Source organism: Rattus norvegicus, chromosome 1 (genome assembly GCF_036323735.1).
Source record: "Rattus norvegicus strain BN/NHsdMcwi chromosome 1, GRCr8, whole genome shotgun sequence".
NCBI lineage: Eukaryota > Metazoa > Chordata > Mammalia > Rodentia > Muridae > Rattus > Rattus norvegicus.
In genome coordinates this window covers 52,036,123-52,063,368 of record NC_086019.1, presented here as the reverse complement: position 1 = coordinate 52,063,368, position 27,246 = coordinate 52,036,123, and the positions used below count along the sequence as shown (strand labels likewise).

The 27,246-nt window shown below is 43.2% G+C and overlaps 1 protein-coding gene across 14 annotated transcripts in view; it reads left to right on the top strand.

Annotated features, from left to right (window-relative positions):
- Prkn (parkin RBR E3 ubiquitin protein ligase) overlaps nt 1-27,246 on the top strand; it is a 1,193,833-nt gene that overhangs the window by 366,874 nt on the left and 799,713 nt on the right. For all 14 annotated transcript variants that reach the window (XM_063272040.1, XM_063272046.1, XM_039088710.2 and 11 more), the window contains 1 exon segment: nt 18,727-18,967. In XM_063272040.1, the coding sequence (XP_063128110.1) occupies nt 18,727-18,967 (241 nt within the window).

Below are 27,246 nucleotides of genomic sequence, written 5' to 3'. Positions count from 1 at the left end.
ACCATTTTTTCTCATTCATGAGAGGTTAACTACGGTGTGGCATTCCCATGCAATAATTATAATGTATGCATGACGTCATATGCATCACAAAGATGACAGGGCTAGTCACACCCAGTATCCTGTAGTGTAATTAATGTGTACTTTGGCATTTTTTTTATGTGAGCATATTTGGAGTATAAACAAGTGCTTGTTGCTTAACTGAATGACTGGAACAGCAAGCTGGGTATTACTGAATGTTAAGATGTTTTCCATATTGTTGACTGTTACTCCGATGACCACATGCACACACGTTTCTAGACACTTAGGCGACCATTTGTATTCGTGCTTTTGGACATTGAACATTCCATCAAATATGTTTAAGACAGTGTCAGTTGAATCCCGTTACCTGACAGTCAGATGCACATGTTCTTGGATACCCGCTAACAGGGATCACCACGGCTGTGGATTCTCCTGCTATTTGCAGTTCTTTTTGCTCCAGGCTATGTGTGGGAGGATGATAATTGGTTATTACACCGTCTCCTTTCACAAAGGCACAGATATGTTTGGAGTTCATGATGAAAACTTTCTTTGCTGTGAAAATGTAAGAGGTCTGTTTCTGTTGCTACCACACTAGAAAAGGGCATGCACCAGTTCTGCCTTTGCCTGCGTGACTCTTGCAGCCAGTCCGTGTGAACCTTGTTAGACTGCTGGACTGTATCAGTTGGCTTGAAATGCCTGGCAAGGGAGTAGTTCTGAGGAATGTGTTCGTGTTAGTCTCCCTCCCACTGTATGTAGGTGAGTACCGGAACCTACATCCATCTGCATGAGAAGTCGCCTGCCCTTCTTCCTTCACCTGAGTGATGAGTCACAGATGGACAAAGGTCTCTGCTTTTCAAAGTGAATATGCCTTTTTCACGACAGAACTAAAACACATTTAAAAGGGGGGTTACAAAAGAAGAGGTTAAGCACTTCCTTCCTGGAAGGCTGGGTATTCAATACATAAACCTTTCCCTCCTAAATTCTTGTACTGATGACCATATGCCTTGATATTAACAGTCACTCTCTGTATCACATCTTGAAGATGTAACTACTCCGCCTTTTATGCTGAGGGATTCAAACTCTACATATTTAGATGTGTATGTGTGTATAGGCTTTACACACACACACACACACACACACACACACACACACACATATATACATAAGTATACATACATATATATATATGATATCTGTTATGACTTTACTGAGGTTCCTCAACAGTTAAGTCCTGCTTCATTTTTCCTCCTCTCTCCCCCGTTCTCTCCCTCTCTAATTCCTCCTCCCCTTGCCTTCCAGGCTCCCTTTCCCTATCTCCCTCAAGGCTTTAACTACAATTCAGAGAGCTCGATGTTCTGAAACCACAAAGAGAGAGGGTGCCCTCCTGGACAGTCACAGCACCATCTCGGATTTGAGAATCCAACTTTCACCCAATGGCAACCATGTAGCTCACATTCAAATCTCCCAACCAGTTGCTCCCCACCTTCTTTATGGCTGTATTTGTAAAGTCTTCACCCACAATTTACCCCAAAACAAAAGGACAAAAACCTAAAAGCCTAGACAAGAAAAGCATACACAAGTTTTAGCCATCAACTTAACAGCATTACTCCAGGCCTTCTGTGTATGTGAGGGAAGTCAAGGGTGAGCCACGTTGTCATTTTAGTTACCTTATTTTAAGAGCCTTATCGAGAGTCCTCAGACAGGAGAGAGAAGGGCGTATGTGATACTCTGTTGTTGAATGAGAAATGGAGGGATTAGACTAGGCACACGTTTATCCTCTATTGACAAGTGGCAAGGCAAACATGGTGAATTCAGGCACAACGAGTAAGTTAGCTAGCAGTCTTCAAGGACCACTTTTAATAGGAAAGCTGCTGATCCAGTTTAAATTCAGAGAATCGGGGCCAGCTAGAGCATAGAGAGGCTTGCGGCCAAGCCTTACCTTCTGACAGTGAGGACCTGAGTTCAACCCCCAGGACCCATGTGGTGAAAAGAGAGAACAGGCCGCTGAAAGTTGTCCTCTGACCTCCACGAATGTTCTGTAGTATGCATGGGTGTATACACATGTGCATGCCCACAGATAAACAGAGATGCATCAAATGAATAAATGTAAAAATGTTAAATGACGGAATAGAGAAGCTAGAATTTTGTGTCATATAAGGCATCCCGGAAACTTTAAAAACTCTTATGGCCTTAAGAACCCATTCTGAAATGTCCCATTGGCTGGAGCCGGCCACCAATACAGACAATAAGTGCAGTGAGGTGACAGGAACAGTTTCTTAAACAAAGCTTTAAAGCATACTTCTTGCTGTTCAAGCCATCAATGATGGTCAGGGAAAGTGATAGAGTTACTGTGCTTTCCTATGTAAAATATGTTTCTTATACAAATATAATGGACAGAAGTTTTATCTTAATTGAATTATTTCATAAAGATTGAAGAAGAAATGCTTAAGTTGGAAAGTCATTGCTTTACCATCTAGGTGTCATGCATGAAACTCTGAGGCCCTGGGGGGAGGGGAAGGGGGAGGGAGAGAGCAGTGAGGGAAGGGGAGGGGGAGGGAGAGGGAAGCGAGGGAGGGGGGAAAGAGGGAGGGAGGAGCAAGATGAGTCTCCATGCACTCCTTTCTGTCTGCACTTCCTTTTTCCCTATTATGTTTCACTTTTTATGTATTACAATTCCAAAAATAGAGGTCCATTCTGACTGGTGCCAGTCCCCGCAACCAGCACCTATTTTTGTGCTCCTGCACAGAAACAGGGGTGGGAGGGGACCGAATTCAAGTAGCAGACAGGACACACGAACACCTTAGAATCAATAGAGTGGATGATAATGGTCACAGCTCAGGGAATACTCACGCTAGCCTCGCACTAGCTCTTTAGGCTCCTTCCAGAAAAAGTCTGTAAGGCTTGTCAGTGACACCCCCTTTTCAATAAGTTGTTTTCCTGCCCCTTAATTCTTTAAGTGATGGAGAAAAAGAACTAACCCTCTTGCTGGCCGGCATCATTTGGACTCCCACAGAATGACAGGAGGCTTCCACAGTAGCACACTGTGCTTGACTGACCACGCAGCCCCTGAGGCAGTCCCCTCAAACACATCTGCCCTAACACTGACCCACTCTCCAGCTGCAACTGAGAGCTGTCGGAAAATCAGAGAAGAGAAACTCCTCAAATGGATATCACTCAAAAAGAAATACTCGAGCTAGCAAGAACTCTTCAAGGCCATTAATCTGTTTTTCTTCAAAAATTCATTGTAAGGGCAAAAGAGAGATGGAAAAGGAACTTGTAAATTAAAAACAATGGAAGAGAACATGGTTGGGAAATTAACAGTTGTGGCTGTATAATCTTTATGAATATATGTAAGACTGATGAATTGTACACTTTGAAATGGAGAAATTCATGGTAGGTGAATCATTCTCTCATAAAAATATTAAAACAAAGGAGATATGTAAGGGAAATATGGTCAGAATGTGATATATCCTTGTGTGAAAAGGTCTTACATAACCTGGTAAAAATTATTTTTAAAAAACGAGAGTGAGAGAGAGAGAGAGAGAGAGAGAGAGAATCATAAAATATTTCATATGGTCATAAAATGTGAGCCCTGTCTGGCTCTTGACTCAAATAGACTTAAAACCCTACTGTGTCCATGAATAGTCATTGGTGACATTAAAAGCGGCTAATATCTTTATGCAATTGTGGCATTCTAGATCAGTCTTGAAGTCTGCCTTTGTAGACATATATCAGATTGATTCTTTTGTTAATAAGTGCCATGCTCTTGGAGTGTGCTTCAAGATAGACTAGGAAGTCTATTGTGTCATAAACTCAGGGGAGCTGAGCCTGAGCCTGTGTTGGGCAGCCAGCCTGATGGGTCAGGGTGTACGTATCAGTATCCAGGCACTGCGGACACACTTGGGAGTTTTCCTAATGAAAGGTGTTGTTTTTAAAAATATTCATAAGTACATGGTATACTTCGATTTCAAACCCTACACCACGAAGCTGTTTCTTACTGTCCCAGTTCCTTCTGCCCTCGTGAGAAACCTGGTTTCTAAAAATATCTGTGTTAATTTTTTCCTATCTTAACATATGTAAACAGAGGTTTGGAACTCCTACACCTATACCATTACAGATAGCAGACTTACTTCATAAAGGAAGAATTTCCTTTCAGTTCCTTTCCTGATACAAATGAGAAAGTAATAGCACTGTATTTAGAAGTTATTTTAAATAATTTACTTACACTCATATTATCCATATATGTTGTTAAGGTATTTACTTCTGATGATGTTGACTTTTAACTTTTATGTCCCATCCTTTTTATTTAGCTTAATTTCATCATTGCATAAACATTACATGGTTCAAAATTTATGCTTTACTTATACAGATATGTGTGCACATACACACCTATGAAAACCCATCCCTCAGTCCTCTCGCCTCGCTTCATTCTCTTTCCCTTCCTAAGGAGATCTCTTTTACCCTCTTGTTACATTTTTAGTTTTTCTGTGTCTTTAGAGGAACAGCTATAGCGTATCTGCAGCTTCCTTTGTTCTTTCCCTTATAGGTACTGATTGATAAAGTCCTTCCTTGTCTAAACACAGAGTTTACGTATCTCTTGCATTTGGGCATCTGTGTCTTTCCAGTGTTCTTCTGTTGTAAAGCTCTCACACCCAGTCACCATTTACATGTCCTTTGGTGACCCTGAAGGTGGTGGTCCCAAGAGCAAATCCCTAAGAGAGAACCACACGGCCGTGGAGTGCACCCACCATTGCTCTTCTCTCTGGATGTCCCTGCTCCTCCCAGCAGTGTGAGCCTTGCCTGGGACGGAATCCCACCTGAGCATGCGCCTAAGCTCACTGGCTGGCATCACTATGATTAAGAAAAGTGGAGAGATGATGTGTCCATCTCATCTTGGCAAAGTCATCACTTTTACATGTTTAACACACACATGTGTACTTTTTTTTTTTTTTGGATGTAATAAGCAAAGGCGAGGTTTATTACGGAGATCTATTACGGGGATCTCCGGGTCGACACGTATCCTGCGCAGGAGACAGAGGTGTCGACCCCCGAAGCTCAAAAGTCAGGGGTTTATATAGGGAAGGCTAGGGGGTTTGGCACGGTTACACACAATTGGCTAATTTCTGGCGCGGCTATAAGTGATTGGCTCATTTAAACATGGCAGTGAGATTACAGCACAGCAGGAGAGTACGTATTGACTGAAGCATACAGGATTTTAGGAGCTAGGGGCGTATCAGGGTTTGAAGGACATCTGGTTAAGGTGTGACTCTGAGTAAGCTGGGGTCCTGATAACTCAGGCTGGTTCCTGCATTCCTTTTCTTTATCTTTATGGTCTGTTAGTCCTAGTGGCAGGGCGGGGCTGCCTGGACTTGCTTTTCACAATGTTTAGCCCTGAGTCTGAATTTTGAAACTTATTCTTTTGTTGCTATGCCTTTTATTCACTTATATAGGTTTTTAACATCTTACCTTCAATTTTCAAGAGTCTGTATCTTCATCCTAAATCTTGCCATTTCTCATTTCCTTTGCTGGCGGGGTATTTTATCTGGAAGGTTTTTTTTACAAACCTGACATAGTACGGATGTACTCGTGCAGCTGTGACTCAGTTTTCTTCTAGGAATCCTGCAGACACGGAACCAGGAGGCACCCATAATGGCATAGGATCCCTGAGTATCTGCACACATGCTCCTCTGCTCTCAGGCTTCCCCAGTCGCTTGTCGCTCACTGCTGTGTGAGTGCTTGCCATACTGTTGAGGGAATGACGGTTGTGGGGCAGGTGCATGCACGGTGCAGGCAAAGTCATCTCCCCACCCCAAGAGTTTAAACCTTGGCTGACTGAGTCCAGGACATGGCTATGGAGGCTGACTGCATTTTGTTGCATCCTGACTTGGAGCCAGTTTTAGAGTCTCACTAAGTTCAAGATACAGAACACGTCCATATGTGCTTCTAGAAACCAGATTCTGCGTACATATTTAGAAACAGGTGCACACCTTCTGACTTGGTGTTCTATTTTGTGAGTTGAGTCTGTTCATGACGGAGGGCCACAGGGTTCTTACAGAGGCATTATGTCAAGTTCAGTGTCTTTCAGAGCTAGACCCCCCTCACTGTCTGCATTCTACGACTTTTCTAAATAATCGGCATACTTTCTCTTTTCACATGAACTTTGTAAACATTGGATCTAGGTCAAGGAAAGCCAACACGCGTTTCCTGCTTCTGTGGGGAGAAGTGGAGGTAATGGGATTAGGCAGCCTGAGTGGCCTCTGTTCTTCCTTCAGTCCCCAACATCACAGTGTCTGTCCCCCAAAAAATCCTCAGAAATGCCTGACTGAACACTGCACTTCATAACTAATGCAACTGCAGAACTGTAAACACTGAACTCTCAATTAGACATATACACCCTAAATGAGGGAATATTTGTTGTATCTGAAATCATCAATGAGTTGAAAAACCAACATCTCCTGCAGTATGTTCCAATTGGAAGGCAAACATGACTATCTTGTGTGAAAGTGTAAATATAGGGATAGAAACACACACCCCTCTCTTTTTACCTGTGTGTGTGTTTGTGTGTGTGTGTGTGTGTGTGTGTGTGTGTGTGTGCATGTATGTATATGTATGTATGTGTGAAGCACAGAGTGGATATTTACTCATATGGCATTTTTATTCCTACATAAAATACTTTCAACATGTTCAAAATTAATTTTAAGCCCAGCTTTCATCAGACTTTCACTCTAAGCTGAATGCTATACAAATCTTTCCACCAGGTTCTCCGGCCTAGATTTTGTCCCCAACATTTTAAAGAGTATAATAAAATCAGTGTTTGAAATTTTCATGTTTATTAACTTGAGTATTTCTTATTTACATTTCAATTGTTATTCCCTTTCCTGGTTTCCAGGCCAACATCACCCTAACCCCTCCCCCTCACCATCTATAAGGGTGCTCCCCTCCCCACCCTCCCCCCATTACCGCCCTACCCCCAACAATCATGTTCACTGGGGGTTCAGTCCTTCCCCTTCCGCTGGTGCTCTTACTAGGCTATTCATTGCTACCTATGTAGTTGGAGCCCAGGGTCAGTCCATGTATAGGCTTTGGGTAGTGGATTAGTCCCTGGCTTAAGAGCACTTATAATAATGGGAAAATAGTCAAAGATTGCTTAAGAGCTTCAATAAAATTGGGATAAACAACCTCAGCTGAAATATTTGTCACTTTTTAATACAGCTACAAAGTCTTTACTCACTGCCTACCCCATGTTCCTCCCTTATCAAATATGACAGATGACCTCGTGATCTGCATTGTGCTTGCATGTTATAACCATAGCACGCAGGAATCTACCCCACGGACTACAACCTTGGCGTGTTGCTTCTCCTGAGTAAATCATTCTGGGTTAATGAGGAACTAGGAAGGGAAGTAGTAGCCACTATAGGGAGCAGAGGAAGGTGTGTGGATGAAGTATGTATTTTGACATAGGTATGGCCGTGACAAGGACTCTAGAACCTCAGGCCCAAAGGGGGCCTTTGGCAAAACCATTGCCCATGTGGATTAAGAGGACTTAAGAGGGGTAGCAAAGATCTTGGAAGTCTAAATCTGAGTGCTTATGATCAATGTGTGCAAAGTCTAACAACTGCCTCCCAGATGTTTAAAACCCAATACTGCTCACCTGGAAAGATGTCTACAGAGACTTCCTGGCCTCTCCCCCCTGTGATGTACCTAAGAAACACACTGTGGTTCCAGGTGTGGCAGGAGTGGTAGCAAACCCCACATGACCCTAGTTTTACTGAAATTGTGTCAGTGTGTCTGTCCTTGCTTCCTTCCCTTGCTATCCCCTAGCCAGTGTTCTGTAACCCAGGCCTCACAGGTCAAGGCTAAGCATTCTTCACCTGGGCCCTCTGACAAATGCCAGTGCAAGGATTTGTCATGAGTGCTATGGTGGCTCCAGTCTTTCCACCGTCTAGAGTGGCAGGCAGCAAGAGTAGGCCCCTTGAGCATAGATGTGAAAGAAGGAGGATGTTTCATGTATTATTTATCTCAAAGAAAAGAATTGTTGCCCATGACATAACAAATCCAGATTATGAAAGAGGAGCTGACATAAGTAACAGTGGGTAGTATTTATATCTGAAATTTGAACCTAAGGCTAGAAGCTTAAGGAATTTACAGCAAAAAGAGTGAAACTGTTTATCTCTGTCAGTTGTTAAAATAAATAAATATAAATGTCTGTCTGTGCTAGTTTCTTGCCTGCCTTAGTAAACTTGCCTCTTCCTCCCACACAACCCCATGCTGAGCCGTGACTCCAGCTCCACTCAGTGTCCAAAGAAAGCAAAAGACCCAGGTTGGAGCAGCTGTGAGGTGCTGTCAGTCAGGTGTCAGGACACATGCTTCATTTAGGGAGAGGCTTTGAGCATCCAGGAGTAAACGGTTCCCAGTCTGTGGTTTTAATGTGTCCCCAAAGCTCTCATGCTGCACATCTGACCTCCCAGGCAGCCATGTTAGCACTGAACATGAGGCCTCTCTAGTCACGTGGGTTAATGCCAATAACAGACTGATCAAGGCTGTGATTCCAGGTCTTGCTCTCTCGGTCCCATTCTAATGTTCCACCTTTCACAATGGGATGACACATCAAGAAGTCCCTTGCCTGCTATTGTCACTTGACCTTGGACTTTCCAGCATCCAGAACTGTAGGGACCAGTTGTAAGTTATATCACCTCCAGTATTACACCAGGGTCACTAATGCAAAGTGGAGTATATTCCCTTCTCCGCTTATTAGATATGTACTTTTTCTTATGGCTTTTTGTTATGTATATAACTGTGTAAGTAGTGTCCACTGTTCGGACTTCTCCAGTGGAAATTCCTGGCTCAGATGGTTTGGGAGAGAAGGTTTAATGCAGTCCTTCCCCTTCCCCACTGAGCATTTCCTGTATTGCCTAGGAGATTGTTTTACACTTGACATGAACGGACTTTACCTTTTAGATCTGTCACTAACTTTTGCAAACTTTAATTAAAATGCTTTCCTGGGTACGAAGCAGCCTGCCCCGGGCTTTCTTATTCCCCTCTGGTGTTACAGCAGATCAACTGACCAAATGGCTTAAATACTACTCTTAGCTCGTAGTTCTAGAGCACTGTTCTTCAGCAGTCTGAGATCAAGACCCATGCAGTGCTCAATCCTGCTTCCTGGTTTGCAGATGGTTGCTTCCTTGCACTCACAGAGCAGAGTACAGAGAGCAAGCTCTTTTGTCTACCCCGTTCATGAGAGCTTTCCTCAGCCCAGGAGGCCAACCTTCTAACATCATGCCACTGGCACAAGACATGCACAAGATAAAGCTAGCCAAAATTCCAGCTTGAATGGGGACGGGGACGGGTGGTGGTGGAGGGGGAGCCAAGAAGTCCCATCCCTTATCGGATGAGTTGTTAGCAGTAGACGGCTACTTGGAAGAGGAAGAGTCAATTTCTTCAATGTTTCAGGCCCTCAGAGGGTGCCATAAAATGATTCCACTAAATGACTCTACACCTCTACACAGACAGCACCAAGGAGAGAGGGGGGGGAGAAGCGAGCACAAGCATGAAGTTGGGAGGGAAAAGCAGGAGTGAGCAGGGGGAGTTGGAGGGAAGAGAATGGGGAGTGGATTGAGGAGTTCAAACACATTAAGAATATTAACTAAGGTATTTAATTTAAGGAAAGGTAAGATGGTTAATGGGTATAGGTTTGATTATCGATATTCTCTGCAGTTTGGAGAGGGTCAACCCCAAACATCATTTATCAAACAGCACTGACTGTCCTCACACATGCCACTCTCTGCTCCTCATATGTCACAAAGCCGATATGCCCTCCCACCCCCACCCTTGTTGAGCTCCTTCTGTTTTAGGTCTTAATGAGCGAGTGGATCTAGGCCTGCAATGGGAGAACACAGGGTGACAAGGCTCAGACCTGCTCTGGTAATTAGTATGGGGCTCAATGGACCTTTCCCGGTAATTGTGCTACCCTGCCTTTGGTGACCTGAGAGGGGTCCCTTTCGGTATCTCTGTGTAGCGTAATTCCTTTGATTATAATAGAAGCAGTCACGAGAAACAGGAAATAATTCAAAGCACAAATCACAAAGAATCAATTTTTCAAGTCTTCTTAAAAAATGAAGGATAAGGTTGAAGGAATTTTTTTTCTCATTCCAAGTAATATAAATTGGCATTTAGTGTTCACTGAGAACTATGGAAGGAACCCAGGGTTAGAGACCACAGAGCCACTGGGAACAAGACCTTTGTGGTTCCTCGGCCTGGCTCTGAAACTCTCTAGGCACATGTCGCTTTCACACAGCAACCAAATGAAATGGTTCTTAGTCATTAAAAATCACCCATAAGTGACTTCCTAAATCACTGCCATTCTATCTGTCGTTGGCATCCAAATACATTATTTAAAAACTCTGATGGGCTTACAGAAACATCTGCTGGAAGTTATTTTCAGAAAAAGCCAAAGGAGTAATCATGCAGAATTCTCCTTCAGTCAAAAAGGAAAAATGTTATACAAAATATTCCCTTAAAATTACCTAAGAAGGAACGCTTTACTAGGGAGGTAATTTTTAAAATTAAAATATAAGAACAATGTGGACTAATAAATCATTGGATAAAAATGTTTGTTTAGAGTATCTGGTAACTTCCAAGTGACTATACTTATTTGCTAGAAAAAAGTATTTGAATTAAAAATTTAAATAAAAATCAGAGATGGTCTGACTTTAAAGGCCAAAGGCATACAGTAGGGAATGTGATATCCTTCCACTGAAATACTCTGAAATACTTTATATGATGAGACAGAGTTAACAGACCCATGAGGAACTAAAAACAGGTAGTACTGAAGAGACTGAAGATATCATGGACCACAGACATTAATTAACCCAGGAACCCAGTCTGGACTGATGTATGATCCTCAAAAGCAAAGCTATTGGGAGCTTCCGCTCCCACCAGTTATACAGACCGGAAGGCAGTGGGGTGCAGTCTAGCTGGGATCCTCATCTAGTAGCGTGGTTGGCTGCAAGGCCGAGAAGAGCAGCTGCACATCCGGCCTTTTCGTACCCCACTCCTGAGTGTTAAGTGGGAGCCCTCTGAAGTCCTCCTTGCCTCTGAACTGTTCATAAGAATAGCTGTGTGCCATACAGAATGGTCCACCAGCACAGTTCAACCAGCACAAGAACTGCATGTCGTGAACGGACCCTCACGGATGCTTCCACAGACACAGTATCAGCAATAGGAGCCAGAGAGACTGCTCGGCAGTAGAGAGTTAGGAGCTGAGTTCAGATATCAGCACCCACGTAATAAACTAAGCATGTTTCTGGGAATATCTGGGATCCCAGCAAGATGGGGGAGAGAAACAGAAGGAACTGGGCCTTTGGTAGCTTCCAGCCAGCTGCAAACTAAATGCAAGCTTCATATTCAAGGAGGGGCCAGACCTCAAAGGAGTAAGCTAGGGAGTGATGGAGGAGGCACCCCACACTCTCCTCATGTTTACACTGGTATTCACAGGCTCAGGCGCTTGCATAGACCCCACACACACAGTATGCTCACACACGCACTCATACCTGTTGCGGTAAGTATTAAAAATAGCCACAAACCCTCGCTAGCCGGCATTACCGAGCCATATGGCATTAGCAGGGTATCTGCATCTCAGTGGCGCTGGTTCTAAGGCACCACACCATGCTACCTCTAGCTATTCTCTGGTCCCAGCGGCGGCCGCCCGTCCTGGCTCTCTGCCACTGAACTCTGCTCACATTCCCAGCATCTGTCCCCTAATGGTTACAGTCACAACTCACAGCGACCCGTTAAAATAGAGACTCAATAAGCTTCTAATTTAGCAATCAGATTCATATCAGTAAACTCAAACCCCACAAAACATCTGCCCAATAAACTCACAACCAATTGATAATGATATATACACCACCCACCTAGATAAGAGAAATTGACCTATAAAACCCAACCCTTAAGAAATGTTCATAACTACCCATGGCCATTTAAGGCCACACGGATCAGGGCTGTCCTCTCTGCCACCATCTTGGTTCCTCTCTTCTCCTCCCTTTCTCTCCTCCCTTCGGAACTCTGTGCCCGCCTTACCTTTTCACTGCCCAATCACAGGCCTTGTCTTAACTTGTGCCAGCCCTCACCTGCATATATGCACAATCTACACACACCCACACCTACACAATTTTTTAAATTAAAAGAAAACTGGAAAATACAAAGACTTTCCTAGAAGATGGAATTGACTAGTAATATTCAAGTAAGGAAGGTCTTGATAGTTAAAAAAAAATCAAAATAGTTAGTTGTAGCTCACACCCACCTTCCTGGCCTCAGCTTGTTCTTAGCCTCTGTGGAGGTCAAAGGTCAACCAACCTCAGGGGTCATTCCTCCAGCCCTTTTTACTTTCTGTCTGAGTCATGGTTTCTTACGGCCTGGATGTACCCAACCAAGTAAGCTAGGTGAGCTGGGCAGTGAGCCTCAGGATCAGCCTGCTTCTGCCTCCCAAATAGTGGAATTGCTACTATATGCCTCCAAGCCTGGGGATTAAGCTGGGTCATTTTCTCTGCCTGAGAATTTCCTTTTCTAGAATTTCTCAGACTAGTATTGGGCTTTCTTTTCCCCCCTCAATCCTCTCCCTGTGTGCTGGTTCTGCTTGAATTTCTAGGCCCACTTTTCACAGTAACCCTCTGTACACATGGCCTGCTCTACCCCACCGGTGTCTCCATTTCTGTTTTGGACTCAGCTTGAACAAAGCTGCTGGCAGGCCTCCTTTCACACAGAAGACTTGGTGATCTTGGGCCCATTTTTAACTTCCTGGTGGCTCCTTTATCTTCCACACAGTTGAAATGAGGACAGCAGTGGCCACAATAAATGATGTGTAATTAGCTTTATGTGTCCCGAGCACAGTCCTAACCCATTAACAGTATTGTTTCTTACTAGATTATGTGGCTACACGAATACCTTACACAGGAAAATTTATAAAGAACATAAATTTGTTTCTGACGGCCCTGGCATTTGGGAAGCCCAAGCTCAGGCGCTAGCTAACAAGGATGCCATGCCTTCAGACTGCATTCCCCCTCCTCCACCCTGAAAACTCGATCACTTCCTACAGAACCTCCGTCGTCGATATCACATAGGCAACCAATTTTCAGCATCTGAATTTTGGGAGAGCCACTCAGACTCAGTAGACAGATACTGGTGGAGAGTCCCACAGAGAGCGTGAGCACCGGGTGGAGGTTTGCTGCTCTGTTAGCGGCATCTCCTTAGAAACTGGCTGAGGCTGTTTCTCGTGGTTCTGCACTGAGTGTCTGGTAACTCCCTGGTAACTTTCCATTTTCTAGTAACTTTTCTTGTCAGAGAATATACTTATCTTTCAAGGCTTCAGACTTCGAGAACATTTTAAATTACTTCTTATATTTTTGAATTTATACTATAATTAGCTCATTTCCCCTATGCCCTTCCTCCCTCCATTCTCCTTAATCCTTTTCGAAATTCATGGTCTATTTTTTATTAGTATTCATATGTGTATACTAAATAAATATACACATACACACATATATTCCTAACATATGTATGTATATACACATACACATAAATACACATATATTCCTAACATGTATATGTTAGGAATACACACATATATACATACTTATACATACTTATACATACACACACACGCACACACACACATATATATATACACACACACATATATATACACACACACACACATATACATACACACACACACACACACACACACACACACACACACACACACACACATAAATAGAACATATCCTGTCTGTATAATGTTGCCGTCTGTATGTTTTCAGAGGTGACCATTTGCGATTGGATAAAGAGTTGGTGTGCTCTTCCCTGGGGGAGCCTGTTTTTCCCACTCTCAGCATGACCTTTGACTCCATTCCTCTGCATGGAGTTGAGCCTTGTGAGCATTCCCCTGCCCACTTTAGCATGTTTAGTGGTGTCCTCCATGTTCAGCTCGTGCTTAGTTCAGTTGGTGAAACTTTACGGGTGCAGCTGCTGAAATTTCTAGGAGATACAGTCTCAGAGCAAACTCCTTGATTCTCTGACTCTAACAAACTTTCTGCCCTCTTTTCCAAAATGATCCCCGTGCCTTAGGTGCAGCATTGTGTTACAGATTAGCATCATCCAATTTTTGAAATGTTTCTCATTTCCAAGGCCTTAATTAGAGTACCAAACTCTGAGCTATTTGGATCCCAGCAGCAGGGCCTTTTTAGAGAAAAGGAAGGGTTTGCTTGCTTGTCTTCTTTTTAGGTATTCTCAGACTCTGGTCGCCGGGATAAGACATGGTTGTTACTCTCCAGAGTAACAGTGGACGACAGGTCCTATTGGAGGGAACCCGAAACACTAATGGATCTCTCAGTCTCCAACATGTCTACCACCTTGATCGAAACTTAGCATCTGTCCAGCTAGATGAATACTTACCTGTTTTGCTTATAAAATACTCAGCTATTGTCCTTCTTCTAGGGAAACAAGTTATCAACAAAATTAAAAAATGAATATATTCTCTTTGCTTATCAGGTAATGGTTTTGTTTTGCTTTCCTTCCAAGAATATTGCTGTGTTCAGGGAAGATCGATTTGACTCTGAGGGACTAGGCCATTACACTGGGTCACTACGTGCCGTTCTTCCTATATAAAATCTCTAGTCCTGAAATCTGGGGGATGGGGAAGAGGTGACTACTGTGTGAACCGCATATTACTGGGGCCTTGGGACGGCCACACAGCTGAACTTTACCTAGCTTATTGTCCATGGAACTGACTATTAGCATGGCTCTGGGCTGTGTTGGCATGGCATGCAAGTACACCATCTGCCAACGGGACCGCTAGATCAACAGTGTTTTCTGCGAGAGAGTTAAAGAATTAAGCAATTACAGATCTCAAAACCATGGATGAAGACTTGGAAATATGTTCTGTAAATACCGCTGTAACTACTGCAATCCCTTTGCTGAGCATTCTGAAAGTCAGGGGCGTCTGGAAATGAGGAGAGAGGGTGGCTCGTCTCTCAGATTTCTTCCTCGTTTGCCCCAGAAAAATTTCCCAGGCCCCTCTTGCCTCCCAAGAGACTTTGAGCAGAGAGGAATTTTTTCAATTAATTTTTTAGATCAGAAAAAGCTGAGATTGTGCCAGAATTCCCACACTTATACCTTTTGCATGTTCTGCCTTCTCTGTATGTTTTCCATCAGGATCATAGGAATGGAATGACTAAATAGAATACTGAGACCATGTTCATAAACAAGGTAGGACCCACGGCCTTCCATTTTCAAGACTGATATGTGATAGGTATCAGATCCTTTACATTTCCTTCAGTCTCTAGAGTAGTCTTTGAGGCTGACAATATCATTATCAATGTGGGAACTAAAGCAAGGGGGAGAGATAACTCATCATTTAGAGACTAATAAATGTGGGGGAATATACCCCTATCATACAGAAACTACTAAACAGTGGGAAAGATACCCTGTCATACAGAAACTACTAAACCTGGTGGGGAGAGCAACCCCTGTCACACAGAAACTAGTAAGTGAGAGGAAGGCTACCCCTTTCATTTAGAAACTAACTAGTGCACAGGAGGTAAGTCTATTGTATTTCTTCCACAGCAATTTCAGGCTGTTCTTATACCCATGTTCTGCCGGCTTTCCATAAACCCTGTAGGACCTCCGGACACTTCATACCCACTCGTCCAGCTACTCATCTGTTCAGTGTTTTTCCCTTCAGTCAAATCCCACATCCCTAAGTTCAAAATGCTGTGTGAGGCATTAGATAATACACGGCTAAGCATGACCAGTGACCACTCTACAGATTTTCTAAATTACCTTGGACTACACATGTTACACACGCGTAGTCTCTCTCTCTCTCTCTCTCTCTCTCTCTCTCTCTCTCTCTCTCTCTCTCTCTCTCTCTCAGCTGTGAGCTCTGTGATCAGTAGACTTTGATGGACAAAGAAACTAGTGTTGGAACTCCGATGAGAAAGGCACCACTTTATTTTTCTGGGACTTTAGTTCTGAACATGGAGAATGAGACAAGCCAGATGGACTCCTTGTATCTCCTGGAGAGGAAACCCGCGTGAGATATGGCTGTACTGAGAGACTTCTCCCACTCTGTTCCTTCTCCTTACATGACTCCATTAGCATGCCTCTGTGCTTCTTTGTGCTCAGATCTTAGTGCTTGGTTTGCCAAGTCCCTGGCTATAGTTTGTGAGGTTCTTGGTTCTGTATAAGAGCCCATTCCAAGGTGCAGGGTGATGGTATGTCTCCTGCTTCAGTAGGAATGCACAATGGGGTGCCTCTGCTTTTATTTCTGAGTAGCAAATACAGACTCACAGGACCAGTTCTCACAGTTCTGTGTTCTTACACATCTTCATAGTGTCAAGGGCCTGAGACCTAGGCTAACTTCATCTGAAGGTATCTTCAACTATACTTGGGTCAGCACTTGCTTCTTTTGTGTTTAGGCTCCAGGCTATATCACACATGTGGTTCTGGCTCCGGATCTAAAAGACTGAAAGCTTCTAGGAATATTCTGTTGTAGGATCTAAGTGTTGAGTGTAGTTTTGCTACCCCACCTAAGCTTCAGGAATAGGCTGCAATACCAGCTCCCACCCAGCTTCCCTTGAATCCATGGATAAGACACACACACAGGTTGCTCATTTTCAACTTGCCTTCTGACACAATTGCTTTCACTGCCTGCCAGTCCTCCCAAGATCTTACATGGCTGCTTTGTTTTTGTCTCTCCGAAGCCTGGCAAACTCTGTCTCCCTCTCCTCAAGTCTCTCTGCTTGCCTCCAGGGACCCAGAAGTCCCACCTATTCCTTCTGTCCAGCAATTACCCCATGGCTTCTTTACCGACAGATCAAGAACCAATTGGTAAGCAGGACCTTAGCATCAGAACTGCCCCTTTACCCAAGTCCCCAGGCTAAAGCATTCCAAACCTTAGTTCCATCACATCTGCTAAAATCAGTAGTCTAGGGCCATCCATATGACTGAACATAAAATGAAGACGAGGAGGAAGGAGCATTGTGGGACCCTACTAATGCATCACATAGCTATGGATATTTGCGGAGGATGGTCTTCCTGCATAAGTAAAGGACATAAGCACTTGCCAGAGGTCTGTAAAAAAGAAAGCAATAAACACCCTAGTCATGTAATAGTTTGGTACACACACCATAGCTTCTTCTCTGGAGCAGCCTGAAGCAGATAGAAACCAGATGGTTAGGGAATAATTACCAAGTTGTCATAATAATGAAGGCTGAATATGGGGAGGTGGCAATGGCGGTTTGAGGTCAATAAATATGGGAAGGGCATTTTTGGGGCCTAATCAATCACTCTGGATACCTTGCTAGATGTAACAAGGCAGGAAGGACAAGCTCTGTCCAGTGACTGAAGCCTGATCAATATCACTGAATGGAAATCAGCAGTGGAGGTAGGGGTTGGGGGTTGAGGTGCTGTGGAAATTGGCTGGCAGTGCTTTGATAGAAATAGAGGGGTTAGATAGCAGAGGCCTTTGGGGCAGAGGATGATAAAGAAGGGTTGCAGATAGTGACACTATGAGTAAGAGCCATTGTGGGGAGACTATGGGGCTAAGGGCAGAGCAAGCCTCTCTCAGTGTTATAGAACGGGAGGATGGCAAGAAGTTAAAATGCTAGCCACTTTCTAACTAGAGGAGGTAGACACCACACTCTAGTATACTTGGCAGTTGATTCAGTTGAGTGACAGAGGTCACAGTTCTCAAAGAGTCTTGATGGTGATAGTAAAGAGGTCGCTGAAGGAAGACACAGGAGAAGAAAGAATGCACTGTGTCTTTCATGTGTGTATCTATTGGCCATTCCCACAATGACAGAGGATAGTAATGAACCAATGAGCACAGAGATGTGGGCATTAAGGGAGGAGCCAGATCCTGGCTCTGTTAGAAAAGTCAGAAGCATGGTGTTTCTTTCTATTTCTTTCTCTAAACTAGAACTTGACCTAGGGTAGTCTAGGTCTTGCCTTAGCAAATATCTGACTCTTAACTTTTATTCTAGATTGTACAGGCTTCTGTCTGTAAAGAATGAGATAGGAGCAAGGAGGTTTTATCATAAGTGGTTACTAATTTTAATCACAGGTAGGCATAAGGACAGACAAACCCTTCACCAACTTTCCTGTTGGTGCCGCAGTCCACTTGCTCATGGCAGCAAGGACGGGAAGGGATAGTCTGCCACAAGCACAGTCATTATGATTCTGTGTAGAAGTACCCTGTAATTGATAATAACCTTCAGTGTTTTTAGAAAGCAGAAATGACTACTGGTGTTTAAATTAAATGAGTTAAGGACAAAGCACTCGAGAGGTAAATTGGTCTCAAGTGAGTATTACTTGCAGGGCACTTATGGATGCATTTGAATCTGCGTTCCTACTAAGTCTCACAATCTTCCAGTGTTTTCATAGTTTTCAACTTCCATTGAAATGGCCATGACTAGCCCCAGTTCTATGTTGTCTGCCCATCACATGTAATGTATACATTCTGTGGCCCCACTGGCAGAGTAAGCCAGTCAAACACACCTTACTTTCTGTTCAGTGCCACTGCTGCTGATAGGAATTGAATTCATTAAGTAGCCTTTCAATTACTTTGATATACTCTAGCACTGAGGACAGCTTAAGCGCCACCTGCATATAATGCTTTCCATTTTCTTGTGTTTCTGCCTGGCCCCAACACAGAACTGTGACCTGGAACAACAGAGTATCGTTCACATAGTACAGAGACCACAGAGGAAAAGTCACGAAACAAATGCCTCTGGAGGGGACAAACCCCAGAGCACCCCGGAGGGCTCCATATGGGAGCCCAGAAGCTTGACTCGAGTGGACCTCAGCAGTCATATCCTGCCAGCGGACTCCGTGGGGCTGGCAGTCATTCTGGACACAGACAGCAAGAGTGACTCAGAAGCAGCCAGAGGTCCAGGTAACTGCAGTGATTCTGTTCAAGGACACTGAACATCTTTGTTAAGCGACTGTCCAGAGAGTTGGCCTGTACATACTTGGTTTATTGTATGTTTTGGACCGGAATCTCTTAAGTCCCTACAGGGGACCATCCTGAGGACACACAGTTGTAGACACTATGTAATAGCACAGGTCATTGAAGAATGGATGTAAGGGATGCTGATGGCGCATGGGCCATGAACACTAACTTATGTGTTTTTCCTTTGAGGAGCTGGGGTGTTAAGGACATGTGACAAGCTATGTTAGGGTTTGGCATACAACGAGATACACATATGTCTACTTCATACTTTGCTTTTCTATAATTTCTTACTTTCTTAACTGTATTTTCCTTGACTGTTTTCAATGATGTAGAGAAGGTTTCCAAAGGCCAGGGTGTTTTTCTGGTTTTATTTCTTTTTCACGCTCTCTGACCCCAGGTCATGATGTCAGTGTAGTCACTCATATGCAAGGCCCCTTCCTTCTCATTTCAAGCACTTTCCTTGGTGAGTACGTGAAGTTGCATGGGTGAATTTATCTAGCAGCAAATGCTCAAGACGGGTTATGTCTACTGCAAGTGGATGGCTTCCTCATAGTCCTGGAGGCTGGACAATTGGAAGTGGAGGTTCCAGAGGTGGAATCTGGAAGGGCCTGGCTTCTGTTTCTCAGAAGGCATCTTGTTGGTGTCTTTCACAGAAGAGAGGCAGAAGGGATTCAAAGCCTTAAAAAGAAGCAAATATTGGTCACACTGACTCTTCAAACAGTGGCTTAAAATAATCCTCATGCCTGAAACATATTTGAAGGTACATATTATCTGGACTCTCATACATTCCAGATGAAATATTCTCTTGTTTGAGTGTAGTGATCAATCAGGAATTCATTTCAAGGCCATCAATCCCATTCCTGAGCTCCAAAGGGTCTTGCATCTTAATATCATACCCATGATTAGGATTAGGGAAGGTTCAGAGAGTGAAACTCTAGCTCACAGTCATCCCTTGATGATATTGACATGTTTCCTTGATCTTTTATTATCTAATAAGAATAAGTAATGGTAAAACAGTAGTAATTTTGGCTATGCATACAAGTAAAAACCAATAACTGACTCTCTAGAGTAGTTTATTTCTTCTCCCACATAGATACAGATAGGCTTGAACTAGCATGTTTTCTCAGTTTCAGAGATCCTGAGGCCAGAAAGATGGAGACTTAAAATGATAAAAAAAAATGCCTCTTTTTAAAATGAGGACATACAGCCTAATTGTGTTTTAAGACGTAAAGGGTCTTGCAGTAAATAACAGTACAGTTCCCAGCTGTAGCTGCATAGAAGAATGGATTGCCCCAGACGTTAGGTATACAGACCCTAACCATGACAAACAAATGTGAACTCATCTCACAAAGGGAAGAACACCCAGAGCAAAGAGGTCCTAAAATTAAAGAGAGCCAAGGTTTGCTAGCTGAGAGCAGCAACCTGGATGGCTCCCAAGGGAAGTAAGAGAAGAGAGAGAGTAGAGCAGTGACCTACTGCCAAGGGCTGTGCCTTGAACTTATAACTTAGCACACATACCCCAAAACCTGTTGCTCAAGGACAGCATTTAGACAGCCTTCGAAGCCAGCACAAGCTTGTTTGTCCTCAGATTGTTAGTCCTGCTGAAGAATTTACCTCAGGAAAGAGTGGGTCAGAGGCCAAATACATACGTGAGGGATGACCCTCAGAAAACAAGCAGTCAGTTCTGGTAGGAATTGTGATGCTGACCAGTTTGATGGACATACAAACAACATAAATAGCAGATAAAATGCCATTTAGTAAGAAAAGTGTTTTAAGAAATTAGGACCGTAATATGCTCATAGTCTAACAATTCATAACTAACAATCTGAAAATGTGAGTTAGAATCAGAGCCGACAGGATGAAGTGATGGGTAAGGTGTACGCTGTTTGGTGTTTTTGTACATAACCCTGCAGATGTCTGTCTATAGAAGCCACCACAGACAGATTCTAGAGCTTCATGGGCATGAGAGAGTCTCCAAAGATGCATCTTCTGTCACACCTGTATCATGACTGTGGCAGTCACGTAGGAGGTCATGAAAAATAGAAAGAATAGTTGACTTTAAGGTATGATGCAGAACACCTGTGACTCCATAGTTAAAACGAATGGTCTGCATGCGTCATATTAACAAATCTACGAATCACAGTGTTAAGGTTTCTCTTAATTTGTTAGTGACCAATGGATGTTTAGCAAAATACACATACTTCAACAAAAAAAGTCTATATGTTTTGTTCTTCAATAGGGTGAACATATATGTTTTGTGCAAAGTGGGTATGGTTGAGAGTTAAACATAGCATTAAAATAGTCTATCATCCCTACTTTTCAGATAGTTATTGACCAAACCAGTTCATTATATTAGTAGATCAATCAACTAATTCTATAAATGTGATATTCAAACTTTCTAAAAAAATAAAATGTGACATTTATATTTTTGATCAAAATCCAATCTTTCCACTCATTTGCTCATCAAGAATAAGAGGCAAATAATCATCTGTTTATATACTGAATACCTTATTCAGTTTCCTACAGTCTGTGTTTACTATCTCACCTCCTAGGTTTAACTAGGGGTTCATTGGAAAATGGCACTAGAAGCGGCTGGGTTGGGGGTTGGAGGGATGACTGGCCATTTAATCCAGAAACCAAAGCAAGAAAGCCATGTTGAAATCAAGGAAGGGATTTAGTCACTGTAGCTCTGATGTGAAAACAGGGAGCAGCATCCTCAGGCTGCATCTCAGGATACTGATGTGAGCCTCAAGTGTAAGGAGAGGAGGTGTTGGAGCAGAGGAAGGAAAGGGTAGACAGAATTAATCAACCTTGCTAACACTGTGGCCTGGTTCTCAGGGCTGGCTCTGTAAGACCCTGGAGATGTCCTCTAATTCCAGGGCCAGTTCTATTTGCATGGTGAGATAGTATCTACTGCTTAGTTGCTAAACAGGGATAGGGAGCTTCATGGTTCCTTCATAGAATAATTGGTTTTACTTAGGGACCAGTGACACAAAAGGGTGAGCTGCCTATATGGCTGAGCTGTGTCTAGAACACAAGGAGGCTGGTTCCATTCTCTTGGTCTTCATCCAGGTGTGGGCAAAGAAAGCCATTGAGTAATATGCTGGCGGTATGGCCCTTCATTACCCATTACCCTACTTTGTCTTCAACCTCGAAGGAGAAGAAGGAGAAGAATGAGCCACTTGGTCTGGCCAGTCCTCATATGAGCCTCATATCTGCAGGTAGAGTTGAGCAGTAATCGATCCATTATTGAAAGGCAGTAAAGGAGATGGGAGCAAAATGAAGGCAGAGACACCAACCTTCTGCCTCCTTTTACAGACACTGCACATGTGTGGACCAGAGTGAAGAGTCAACTTTTCTTTCTTTTCTTTTCCAGAAAAGCAGCTTAATTCTTTATTACAAAAAATATTTGGGGTTGGGGATTTAGCTCAGTGGTAGAGCGCTTGCCTAGGAAGCGCAAGGCCCTGGGTTCGGTCCCCAGCTCCGAAAAAAAGAACCAAAAAAAAAAAAAATATCTGCAGTCCGAGAGTGTCTTTCAAGTATTTGCAGGCAGGTGAAGGTATCTAATCTGAGCGGTCATATGATGATTTACATAAAACACACTTATACTGCGTGTACTATGGAACTTGTCAGTGTTTCAGTGAAGTCACATGGGACCCCAAGAACAGTGGAGACGAGTCTGACTAGAAGGCCCCGTGCACATAGCTCTAACATTTAAAAAACTGTAAATGTCTATGAGACATTCCTCCATGCCCAGCACCACCATCACATGCCCATGTAACAGAAACTCCATCGTGCCATACTGACTCAGAAATGCCATCTTCCCAAGGATGCCTGCCTAGCACTGGCTGTGTCCCCCAGTGATGTCACAGCGGAGCTGCCACAGGGCACCTTGCTCCAAGATGTTTGCTCTGTCTTTTTTTTTTCTTTTTCAGAGCTGAGGACCGAACCCAGGGCCTTGCGCTTACTAGGCAAGCGCTCTACCACTCAGCTAAATCCCCAACCCCCCAAGATGTTTGTTTGGAAACAGTGCACAGATTCCTTTTTGCCTTTAGGATTCTCATATAATCAGTGTCTTGGGATGCTTCTCTGATCCTTCTCAGCCTCCAGATCCTACAATGCACTTCTCTGTTTCTACAAATAAACCCGTTTCTCTGGGGGACATCATCTCTGTTCTTATCTTACGATCATAGTACCTGAGGGTACTGGACATTAAGGCTAATAAGAAGTCAAAGGACTGGAGGGAGCCATGGTTCTCCAGCTTGGGGATCCCCAGGATTACCCACAGGCTTGTGAAACATAAGATGCTGAGCCCCACCCCTGTGGCCTGGGGCAGAGACTAAGACCGTGTATTTCTGACACGTCCCTGGAGAATGCCTATAGTGTAGTTCCGGAAACGAATTGAGTAGCACTGCCCTAGACAGTAAAAAATAGGATTGTTCAAAGTATGCATAGTGAATACAATATGTTACAAACTTGGAATGTGAACGTAGACGAGCTATTTTTGGCCTTAGAATCTGTGTGTCTGAATTAAGTTTACATGTTGTTTGTGTTTCCTGAATGAGGGACCATCCATCACTTCCTGTAAATAAAATGAAGCTACAGGGTCTGGGAAAACAGGAGTCTCCACTAGCATTACTACAAAACTAATCATGTAAACACACAGGCACTGGATCCTAACCCTGTGCCAGGTACAGGTCCAGGCACTGGGATATAGCAGGAAAATAAACAGAAGGAAGCCTCTCCACACTGGGCACATTCTAGCTGTAGGAGGGTAACAATCAAGGATGCTCACTAGCAAGAGTGTGTCCTGTGGAATATCTAGCAGGAAAAAGGGAGGTCCTCAGGTTTCTCTAAGATAGGTTCACATTTGGGGTGAACATAAAGAGGGAGCGTTGTTTCTGACAGCAGACAGGACTCCTGAAGGTCCATGAACCTGAGGTAGAGCAGTGTTTAGAAAGGGAGAAGACAATAACAGTTTAGGGCAGAGAGAGTGGCTGATGGGGGCAAGGTCTCATAGGGCCTCACTGGTCCTGAGATTTATTATCAGGAGAAGAGGCAGAGCCAGTTGAAGGTCCTGGAGCAATGGAAAACATGGTCTGATTTAGGGACATTTACCCCGGGTGCACCGAGAGAACACCAGGAGACCAGGGCAAAAGTGACATGACTGGTCAGTTTGCAAATCACAGTGTCCAGTGCCATGGTATCTGGAGTTGGTGTGAATGAAACCAGGCAGACCTATGAATGTCTGCTTCATGTCCTCCTCCACACCAAGCCCTCTTCTGTGCATTATCCTGCTAGATTTGTCATTATCTCCATAACATGACGGTGCCCATGTGCTCACCACAAGTGGACAGGCAACATGATACTATTGTTTGAGCAACTGAGAAGTCTTGCCCAAGGACCATCTCCCTCCATATCATTAGTTCAAGATTCGAAGAAGTAACTATTCCAATCCATCTAAACATTGTCCTTGTAAAGTAGGCATAATCTTATGTTGGGGCCTTGTAAAGTCATGTCTATTGTTAATTGCAGTCAAATAGTCAAATTTGGAAGGTCAACTTTACATCACATGGTTTTCCTTTTTTTCATTTTTTTTTAAATTTCAAATATTAAATCCTTGACTGGCAGGATGCTCATTGGATAAAGATGCTTGGCACCAAGCCTGGAGACCTCTGATCCACATAGTAGAAGAAGAGAACAGACTCCTGCAAGTTGTCCACACACACACACACACACACACACACACACACACACACACACACACACACAAAGGGGGGAAGTAGAAATATAATTTTGTTCAGCATTTTCAAGCCTTACTACTACAACATACTTAAAAAGTTAGTACATTCATATGAAAAGTTATCTTACTATGTTACTATTTCTCACCAGGCTTGGTAGAGACTTCTACCTTGTAAGCTCATTTTATAGTGTGAGAATTTCATACATGAATTTGTTTTGAGTAACTCCACTTCTACCTTTCCTGTCTTATGACCCCTTCACTAGTTCCCCAGCCACTTTTCCTTCTCAACTTCCTGTGTTCCTTTTTAATTAAAACCCTGAGTCTATGTAGTCCTGCCTATGTGTGTACAGATGTAGGACCATCTCTTAGAGCTTGGGCAGACTCCCAGGGCATCTGTCTCTGAAGAAAACCAATTCTTCCTCCCACGGCAGTCATACAGCACTCCTCAGTTAGGGGTGGGACTTTATAAGCTCCTCCCTGACTCAGGCTGGGGTTTTTGATCTTGTGCAAGTCTTGTGTGTGCAGTTCTAGCAGCTTCGCATTCATGTGTACAATACTACACATGACCTCGGTTGCCCTACAGCTGTCTACTCCTTCTGTCTCTCAACGTTTTTTGCCTACTCTAATTTAATGATCTCCTAAAGTCTCAGTAGGAAAAATAAAATGTACATATCCCATTTAAATGGTGTGCAATGGTCTCTTGCCCCCAAGAAAGATGGAATGGCATGAAAAGAGTTAGAGAGGACCAGCCAGGCAGGCAGTCTGTCACAGACATAAATGAAATGGTATATCTACCCTTTTTTTTCTTTTAGGTTTTCATGGTTCCCCTTCTTTTCTTCCTTCCCTATACTTGTTTTTGAGACAGGTATCATTATATAGGCCAGCTGAGCACCCAATGGAAGAGACTAGTTTAAATGAAACACTATAGGCCAGAATAAACTATTGAACTTCAACTTAGGAGTGTAAAAATAGAAGATATAGATATATAGATAGAGGTTAGAAAGATATAGATATAGAAACATGCAAAAGAAATCAATGGTATGTAAAGACTTGCAGTCTGGTCCCACACCATATATAGACTCACCACAATTATTAGAGAACCATTCTTATCAATAATGCTTTGCCAGTCCCAGGTGTAGAACAAGATGAGAATGATTCTGGGACCACAGATTAGCTCCATCTGCCAAATGCAAACCATTCATGGAGGCCTGCTAATGAGATAATATGATAGGCCTTAGATGCAATCTTCATTTTATTCCCAAATCAAATCTCAAGTACTGGAAAACTGTGTTTTGCATGCTAATGACTTTAAGCCAGAGGGTGTGAATTTCTTGGGGTTTTTGGACAGCTTTAAGGAGATCCTTTTGCATGAACCTTCTACAAAATGATAAAACCTTTGGCAGTCATGCTAGAGCAAGTTAGAGTTGATATTGCATCGGATTATTAAAAACACATTAGGAATCAGCCAGAGACTTAATTTTTCTTTCATCACAAAAAGTCCTACTAGAGTATCATTTTTCATTATAGAAGTAAAAACGTAAGATGTTTGTGGGGAGCACTGAAGATATTGCTCGACTGACTTTGGGGACCACAGGAGACAGTAAGGAAAGCAGTGCTGTGTTCTTTCCCAAGAAGCCGGCACAGGATCTAAAAACAGAACTACTCAAGCCTTGCTCTTTCCAGTAGCCGCAGTGCACTGTCCTGTAATTACTTGTAACATTTCTGTTTACCCTTCTGAGGGTTCACTCATCAAATGCAAGTAGGCCAAGTACATTTTGCCCCTCCCGTGCCTGGCCCACGGACAGTGATGACTATTTGTCAAGCTGTCAAAGGCGTCTTGTTTTCACATGTAAAAGCGGCCCTTGCAATTCTTCAGCTCTTATTTTTCATATTTGGCAGGAAAACCTTAATGAATAACTGCATATGGAGAGCAGGTTACAGTGTCTTGGGGTATGGAAACTATGTGCAATGGTCCCTTGTCCCAAGGAAGATGGAATGGCATGAATAGAGAGTTAGAGAGGACCAGCCAGGCAGGCAGTCTGTCACAGACATAAAAGAAATGTGTATCTACCCTTTTTTTTTCTTTTAGGTGTTCATGATTCCCCTTCCTTCCTTCCTTCCTTCCTTCTTTCCTTCCTTCCTTCCTTCCTTCCTTCCTTCCTTCCTTCATATCCTTGATTTTAAGATAGGTTATCATTATATAAGCCAGGCTGTCATCAAATGTGCAGTTCTCCTGCCTTAGCTTCCTGAGTCCTGGGATAACACGCATGCGTATTCTCACCCAGCTCTCTCATTTTTTGAAATTTTGCTGTCTAAAATATAATAAATCTATTGACAAGAATAGGAGGTAACAAGCAGAACCAGGTTCTCAGAAAGATTACACTTTATTATAAAACATACTCCATGGTTTACAGTTAGCATATTGAATACCATGATAATAAATTTGTTTAATATAGCTTTCAACAGAAGATAAAAGGGA